At 42.1% G+C, this 8,637-nt stretch overlaps 1 protein-coding gene across 3 annotated transcripts in view; it reads right to left on the bottom strand.

The window, feature by feature from the left end:
- LOC107690702 (nucleus accumbens-associated protein 1-like) overlaps positions 1 to 8,637 on the bottom strand; it is a 30,903-nt gene that overhangs the window by 10,869 nt on the left and 11,397 nt on the right. Inside the window, exons 1-5 of one of the 3 annotated variants that reach the window (XM_016489093.1) lie at positions 7,651 to 8,532; positions 4,086 to 5,117; positions 2,573 to 2,743; positions 1,025 to 1,130; positions 844 to 941 (exon numbers count right to left, since the gene is read on the bottom strand). In XM_016489093.1, coding sequence (XP_016344579.1) covers positions 844 to 941; positions 1,025 to 1,130; positions 2,573 to 2,743; positions 4,086 to 5,088 — 1,378 coding nt within the window. In that variant the 5' untranslated portion in view covers positions 5,089 to 5,117; positions 7,651 to 8,532. Of the gene's footprint in view, positions 1 to 843; positions 942 to 1,024; positions 1,131 to 2,572; positions 2,744 to 4,085; positions 5,118 to 7,650; positions 8,533 to 8,637 lie in introns of those variants that run through there. The other 2 variants (XM_016489095.1, XM_016489094.1) reach the window with 2 other exon arrangements.

Here is an 8,637-nt window from a genome sequence, read left to right as displayed (position 1 = left end):
TTTTTGCTTCAAATTTCGAAATTATACAATCTAATTGCAACCTAAATAACATGTAAGTAGCATCTTTGTTTGGATCATGATTAAAATGCAGTGGTTGCCTCTGATTTTAAATGGAAAAAGCACAGCCAAAGCCTTAGTTTGTTTATATGAAGAGATTTATTTTATTTGTATTATTTAATTATTTTATTTGGGATTTGTTTAAAAATTTCAAGTTAGTTTTATTATTTGACATATTTCAATTTCACAAAGAAATGTGCAGCATTTTGTTGGAGAAATAATAAAAGGACACCTTTTCATTTATAATTCGTCTTAAATCTAATTTTGTTAAAAAGAAACATTGTATTGTGAAATCAGTATTGTGAATCGTATCGCATCGTGGGTTGAGTGAATCGTTACATCCCTATATGCTACTAGTTTTTGCTGTGGTATCAAATAAGTATTCTGTTATTTAAATAATAAAGAACCATTTTTTTTTTTTGCTCATCTGCAAAATGATCCAATCTGTTACTCAAAATCTGATATGATAATGCAATATGATCTGAGCCGTTGGTTTTGTGATCTGTTGCACCCCTACGCTCTTGACTTGTTATTTGAAGAAAAAAAGCAATCACTGAAGTCTTTAATCATGCTGATTTGTCCGCATTGAAGTTCAGCCGATGTCTTTTTTTTTTTTTGTATTCATTTAAAAATTCACTTAAATTCATTTTGGGCTACCAAAATCTGAAGAATGTCTGCCCGAAGGGCTACCAGAGATTTTGAAATTTTGCACGCCCTGATCAGGGTGAGTAAACGATGACAGAATTTAAATTTTTGGGTGAAATAATATTTTTATAGGGAACTCACACTTGACTGCGTGCAACACTCGGCTGTCCAGTGGCTTACGGCTGGGGTCATTGGTGGAGGAACGGATGCCGGTTCCACAGCTGTTGGCCAGAGTACTCCTGTACGTCATACAGAAACAGAAAGTTAGACGTCATACAGTTTCACTATTATGGAAGACGTCTTTAACGTTTCCCAGACTCACCTGTCGAAGAAAGCAGCCAGCAGCCTCCTCAGAAGGACTTTGTGTCTGGTCCCCGCACTGACGTGACAGTTCATCAGCTGAGCTCGTGAGATGTACACACTGGTGCCTGTCGACAATATATGTGAATCTCACTTAAAAAGGTGTGAAATTTCATTCATATTCATGTCCTCAAGATATATAAAGTTACATATTGAAAGACTGACAAATGCCTTATGACTCATCGATTTGCATGAATGCATAGATGTCCCAAAAATGAATGCTAAATTAATGAATACTAATCACACAAAGCTCAGAAAGAAATTCAGCTTTCCTTATTACTGCTAAAGATCATTCATGTGTGTTAGTTAGTGCTAACAGTGACTTGTGACGTTTGAGCGCTGACTGTTGTATTAACAACTGTTTTTCTATTTATGTAGCTTTTCTACACCCATGGCTTCATTAAATATGGTTGTTGTTCTACTGCATCCATCTGTGTGATAACTTATGCAGTGTTGTGCTCACTGCAGATGCTCATTAAATGCAACTTTTCAAATACAGAATATTGCTCCAAATAAAAAACTCAGTTTTGAATAGGTAAGATTTCATTCTTTTGAAAGAAGTCTCTAATGCTCACAATGACTGGAAAAGACAGTACAGTAAAAACAATAGTATTGTGAGAATTTATTTTAAACATTTTTTATAACATTATTTTATAACATTTTAAAATTTCATTTTTTCCTGATGGAAAATAAGTCAAAACAGACATTGTTTCATTAGACTTCAAAAAACAAATCCTACCTCCACGTGTGGGGTGGGGGGAGCTTTACTAAAACTAATTCAAACCATTCAAAACCTTCTTTTCTTGCTCTTAATTAAACATTTTTGTCTCATTTCCATTTTTGCTTTTCACTCCTCCAGCGCTTTGTATTTGTTCATCTTTTAATGACTTTCTGATGACAATTTTTCTTCCAAAGACCTTTTTATCACCAGTCTTCTCGTCTGTTTCAATTCCTCATTTCAGTTTCCACTTTATATTGCTTCATGTTTGGTCTTGCTCAAATGCTCTTTTATCGTATTTGTAAAGCACTCCGAGCTGCATGTTTATATATGCGACTGCTGTTTAAATAAAGTTCCAGCGATTGGCGTAATTCCTCTGTTATGTGTACTGAACAGATCCAGTCGGACGGCTCAGAGTCACTTAAGGCCATGCTTTACACCTCACAAAAGCCCCCACTACCCTACAGTCACTCAACAAAACTGTTCTACACCACAATACCAAAACATGGCTTCTCCAAACACAGTTGACCTATCAATCACCACACAAGATCATTTGCTTTTCATGGGCTATTGAGCATGAGTTGTATGATCCTTCCTATTTGACTCTTCTATAGATTAACTTTAACATTGTTTTCTCAGCAGATGTTTTCCCAAAATCCATACAGGATGGTATGGCGATGGTTTGAACAACAAAAGAATGATTTATTCCATTATAATATACCTTTGACTCAAGATACTTTGGTTCATCTGTTGCGTTTTGTTAATGAACAGGTACAGTGATTAGACTCAGACCTGAAACTAGCTCCAGTTTCTCTGCAGGGTCACCTTCCTCATAAAGTTTAGGGTGACAGCGGTTGCCGATCTGAGCGATGAGCTCGGCAGGGAGAGAGGCAAGATCCTGTCGGCCACGCATCCTGGGCCGCGTCTCTGAGTGGTCCGGCAAGGCCTCCACACGTTCGCCTGCTGAGAAAGGGAACGAAGTTTATGAAGAGTAGAGAAAGCGTGAAGACTAAAACGTGATCTCCGTGCACACAGTCTAGACAGCCGTGAAGATTAAACCAGTACTCAAGTCTTTTGACTCTCAAAAACAGACAAATACAGAGCTCTTGGGACCAAGACTAATAAAAGACCTGTGAAATCCGAAGGCATCAGAACACATTCGGTTTTCATGCCGTCTGAGCGAAGATAAGAAGAACTTCTGATAACATATTCATGAGCTCCAAAACAGTTTAAGCATTTAACAAAAAGTGTGAATTTAGCTATGATGATATTCCTATTTAAGAAGCACAAAAGAAAGTAGACAATAGTTAACTTGTTAAAATGGGAACCAGGATCAAAGGAAGTGCCGGTTTAGGAAGTGCTAATTTAAAACTTAAAAATGAAAATTATATTCTGCCATCATCAAACCTGTATGATTTCGGTTTTCTTCAGTGGAACCAGACAAAGACATTGTTGTGGTAGTTTATTTATTTTACAATGCAATAATGAATAGGGAGTGGAGCTGGATTTTTGTGTCTTTATTCACCAAAAATGGTGAAAGTTGATGGGTGCAGCAGTAATGTTTAATTTGTAAATTAATCATTCTTTTTAAGGAATCTGTTGATCCAGTTCACAAAACCGGTTTGAATTACTCATAAATGAACTGGACTTACTCACTGATCACAACTGTTAAGGAAAAGATTGTAAATTAATAATAACTCAGCTGCAAAAAATAGTAGCACCAGACATTTCATCTATATTTTGACATGCATTCTAGTGTAACAAATTATCGAAACGTAGTATGCTTGGGGACTTTGTTCTCTCCAGCGGTTGTTGATAGAATTTTGAGGTGTGGGAGCTGCAATCAACTACATAAGTCACCAGAGAGAAGTCTTTTTCATTTTCCTGAAAGAACGAGTTATGACAATTTGATTAAAAATTGCAAGGTCAAATAAATAACAAAACATATGCATGGATGAATTGTTCAAAATAAGTAACATGCATCTAAAAATATATAGAGAGTAAAATTATGTTGACATTTAATCGTAAATGTCAGTCAATTTCTTGCAAAAAGCTATCGCATGGCTTCAGAAATATAGTGCATGAGTCATATGGACAACTTTTACGGTGCATTTGCATCTTTTTTTGAAGTTTAAAAGCTCCAGTCTGCATTCATTATAATCCCATGGAAAAGGCAACAAGCACACTGTTAAAATTTCACCAGCTCTTTTCCATTGAAGATAAAGTCGTCATACAAGTTTAGAACTTGTAGGTTGAGTAAATGATTTCAAGCATTTCATCGGTTGCAACAGTGCTGTGGACTCACCTGTAGCACCCACGTTGAGCATGCTGTACATGGTGTACATGTTGCAGATCTGCCTGTACTGCTCTTCAGTGCCATCATCCACCGCCTCCTCCTCTTCCTCATCATCATGGTAAGAGATGGGCGAATCACTGGCGTAGGCACTCAAAGTACCGGGGCTGGTGCCTTCAGGGGTGGCACTGCTCGTGCCATTGCCATTGGTGCTTCCGCCTCCACCATGCCCCCCTGTGCCCATTCCAAGACCCATACCAAGTCCCATGCTACCTTGCTGCTGAATGGCGCTTCCGCGTGCCATTTCTTGGGAAAAGCGAGCCGCCTTCCTCATCCCTCCTCCGCCGGCCGCCCCCGAGCCTCCGCCGCCTTCCCGATTGCCTCCTTCCCAAAGCCGCTTGGCCACCGGCGTGCAAACCACCGAATACGGCGAGGCCTCCGGCTGCTCTGTCTTCACCCGAGAGATGAGGGGCAACGGGGTCAAGCAGGAAGCGGGTCGACTGGACGCCGTAGCCACCACCCCGCCTCCGCTGTTAGCCGCAGCACCTGCCGCCGTCTGGGTAACAGGGCTCTGAGGCTCCGACGGAGGGGTTTCTTCAGTATGGAGGCCCTGTGAGTCGCAGCTGGGCGAGCTGACCTTCAAGAAGAACTCCGTGCCCTTTTCCATAATCTGCTGGATCTGGAGGAAGCCGGCTGTGTACATGAGCAGAAACTGGTCTCCGACGTTCATGCTGAGGCGGCCGGTGTAGCAGAAGGCCAGGATCTGCTGAAAGCTCTGTGGCTGTACGGCCGGGGGCAACTCCACCACCGTAGGGGTTTTGCTGCCCGCACTGCTGTTGAAAAGGTCACGGAAGTAGGAGCTGCTGGCCGCCAGCACGGCGCGGTGGGCTTTAAAGGTGTGGCCTTTCACCACCACGGACACGTCGCAGTACAGCCCCTGCAGCCGCTGCTCGTTCAAACACTCCAGGACATTGTTGCCGAAGTTTGGGATCGCCATCTGAAGGGTCTGAGCCATGGCGCTATGGCCAGCACCACCAGAGAAATCTGAGCGGCACCGGAGGAAGAGAAGGAGGGAAAGACAGATGGAAGAGAAAGAAAGAAATCTTTGTCAGCAGCATTCTCTCAGCAGCACAGTAGTTCATCACTGAAGACTCATTGCAACCATCATTTGCTTTTAAAGCAGTAAAATCCACTGAATGCGACAATTTATTGCAAACACACAAACGGCTACCGGCAAAAGACTGTTACATTAACAGGTGAAATGTATAAGACCCCAGGGACGAGCCTGTGAGCACCTTTCGCAGAGAGGCCTAGAACATGCGAACTCTGAAAAATAATAGGGGGGTTGGCGAGCCGCCTCTAAAATCCTGCGAGCGGGATGTGACTACTAATCTGAATGAGATGGTGATTCAGCTGAGACAGAGATAAAATGGCACTCTTTACAGTACTACAGCCGGGAGGGAGAGAGGGGGAGAGCGCCAGAGAGATACTAAACCAGTGATTGAGGTCATAGTTGAGGAAGAGGGTGGAAAACAATGGGCTTTGACTGACACTGCAGTCAGTCTTATTACTGCTAAATGTGACACCATGAGCAAAGCCATCATTACAGCTCACAGCCGTTCTGCCGGGGAAATTCATTAGAAACGGTTAACCTGCGCTTTCTACTATAAAATGGGCTGTCCAAAACTACTACTACAGAGTTTAAAACTGTGGTGCTTACAATTCCCTCCTTTTTAGGCAACAAATACGTTCATATTAGTCGGGGGAGGATTTTTGGCGAATCAGCAGAATGAGTGGCAGAACTTTTAGTGAAGGCACAGATTGACATTTTACCGTCAGCGCAAAAATCGTGGCTTATTGTTTAGCAATCATTTGGTGAAGTAAAATCAGCCCTCAAATCATGTCAGTTAAACCAACACGACAGTATAACACTGTGTGATGTGATATACTTCACACATTAAGATTAGACCACGGTAGGCAAAACATCTGGGCACATGTTTCCCACACAAGCCATTACATTAAAAATCACTGAATCTGATCTTATCACACAGAACTAACAGGACGTTTGTGGTAAAAGAAGTACCCTCTTTGTCTAACTTCAGGCTCGCTCCCCCTCCCTTGCATGCACACACACAAGCCATAGACATCAGACAAAACGGCTTGTTTACAGTTGGCCAGAGAGCAGTGGCACACATACACACTGAGAGGCCCAGGGTTTATTTAAGAAGCTTTCCCTCGGGGTGGGGGAAGAGAGGGACACCTTAGGTATGGTTATCACAGTATGCAAAGGGGGACACAAACTTTTAAAGTCTTTATTCACAAGCCAATCTGCATGTATTCAAACAGTCAACATGCAATAACCAATGAGGTTGGAGCATCTATCACATGTACTTGTAAAAACACAGAAAAAAGTAATCTCATAACTTCAATCTTATTTAACTAATGAATAGTCAGGTATACTCATGAAATTTCTAGCACTTATTGTCAATGACATATTATTTACTCTATAAAGGGATAGTTGACCCAAAAAATAAGATTCTGTCATTATTTACTCACTCTCTAGTCTCCACTTGTTCCAAACCTGTATGAGTTTGTAGTCCCCAATGACTTCCACAGTATTTGTATTTATTTATTTATTACCATACTATGGAAGTCTATGTCTACCATCAACTGTCTGGTTGCAAACATTCTTCAAAAAAATCCTCTTTTGTCAGAAAAGAGAAACACACAGTTTTGGGACAACTTGAATGCGAGTAAAAGGTGACAGAATTTTAATTTTTGAGTGAACTATTTCTTTAATTATTTTGTAAATTCATGTAAACTGGGCCACTTGTAGGCAGTCAAAATCAAAAACTGTCCTGGTTTACCTGAACTCACCCTGAAAGTCAGTGGTTCTCAACCCTTGTAACTTCCAAGGTTCCCAATAGTCAAAGTCAAAGGTGCTTGTAACCCTTTTACTAACAGAAACTGTTGCTGTCAATATATAAAAATAATTCATCTAAAGATTTACACATTTGGTGATTTGAACATTACCACATTGTGCCTTCGAGGAAAGACATAAATACATGAATCTGTTTCTTTGGTGCTACAGAACTTCTCTGCTTAACTAGCCTACAACGTTTTTTGAAAGGAAAGATAAACAAACATGTCAGAAGAGTGAAAAAAATGCCTCTACAGATGTTTTATGTATGATTGTTGAAAGAGGAAAAATAAAGTCAATATTGTTCACCCAAGTTGTATGCTGCACTACAAAAATAGTACATATGAAGTGGCATGATACACTACAATATTTATATTACATTTATACACATATTACAATATAGGTTCTAAGCAGCTAAGCATTTCAAATGTTAAAATATACTTAAATATAACAAGATTGAGGCCCCTTAGGAAGTTTACAGAGTGCCCTAGGGCCCCCAGTTGAGAACCACTGATACACATCAAAGCAAAAAGAAACGTCTAATATTGTGATGCCAAACCTGTGTGATGGAAGTGCAGACTCAGCCACTGAACATAAACTAACACTAATCCAACAATGCAGAACAGTGAAGTAGAATATAAAAAACAAAGAGCAGACCTTTGGCCGCCAGACCTGCCACTACAGCGGTGTTATGAGGCTGTGTCGGCGGCAGGCTAACCGTGTGTCAGTCAATCTGCCCGTCTGTCCGGAGTTCTCCCCTGGCACGGGCCGTGAAGGGGGTGAAGAACGATGGCAAAAGCGCCCACTATGAGACACTCTGTGAGAAATGCAGCACCTACATGCCAGCGAGCACAAACGCAGCGGGGGGAAGCGGTGCGTCGCGTCGCACGAAACGAGCAAGTTTGCCGTTCTTGTCCCGTCTTTACCCAATGCACCGCACCGATAGCGAGCGTGCCTACCTACATCCTCGGGCCTAGACGGGTCCGCCAAAACGAGGGTTCGCCCCGTTCCGTTACAACGGCAACACTCAAGAATCTCCAACGATTCAATGAGCAGCCGGTATTAGCATCCCAAAAACACCCAAGTGCATACTTTTCAGTCCGCGGGATTTCAAAGTGAATGTTCCATGGCGAATACGCGCTAGTTCGGATACCCCACCTTATCTTATTTCACAGACATCAACAGGTCATCCCGGGACAAATGCACGAACTGGGGGCGAGCCAGACTGAACCAGCGCTGACAGTAGGGGGGGTCAGCCAGACTCCGCCGATAAGAAAATTATTTAACTACTCGGGGCCACAACATCAATCATGCTCAAAGTGCTATCTTCAAATGAAATGCATAAATAGAAGCCTCTTGGTTAGCAGATTAAAAAGATCCCGGAAATCGGGTTTTTAAATGAGCCAGATCTGACTCCGGAACATCTGCCAGCACGCGCGTTCAGCCATGTCAGTGAGGTCGGTGAAGTGGTTCAACTTTTTGTTGGTACCATTAGTCTGTGCCCATCCCCCACCGCACACCTTCCCCAAATCAATGCCCCCCAAACATCTCAAAGACACCAGGTTTCAGCCAAAATGCCAGGACAGCAGCTCGCGTGACGTGACGCGCCGCGCCGCGCCGCGCGGATTCAAAGGCGGGATACTC

The sequence above is a fragment of the Sinocyclocheilus anshuiensis genome, unplaced genomic scaffold (genome assembly GCF_001515605.1).
Source record: "Sinocyclocheilus anshuiensis isolate Anshui unplaced genomic scaffold, SAMN03320099.WGS_v1.1 scaffold2655, whole genome shotgun sequence".
Lineage (NCBI taxonomy): Eukaryota > Metazoa > Chordata > Actinopteri > Cypriniformes > Cyprinidae > Sinocyclocheilus > Sinocyclocheilus anshuiensis.
The sequence above is the reverse complement of the archived record's forward strand: the minus strand, read 5'-3'. Positions and strand labels throughout refer to the sequence as shown.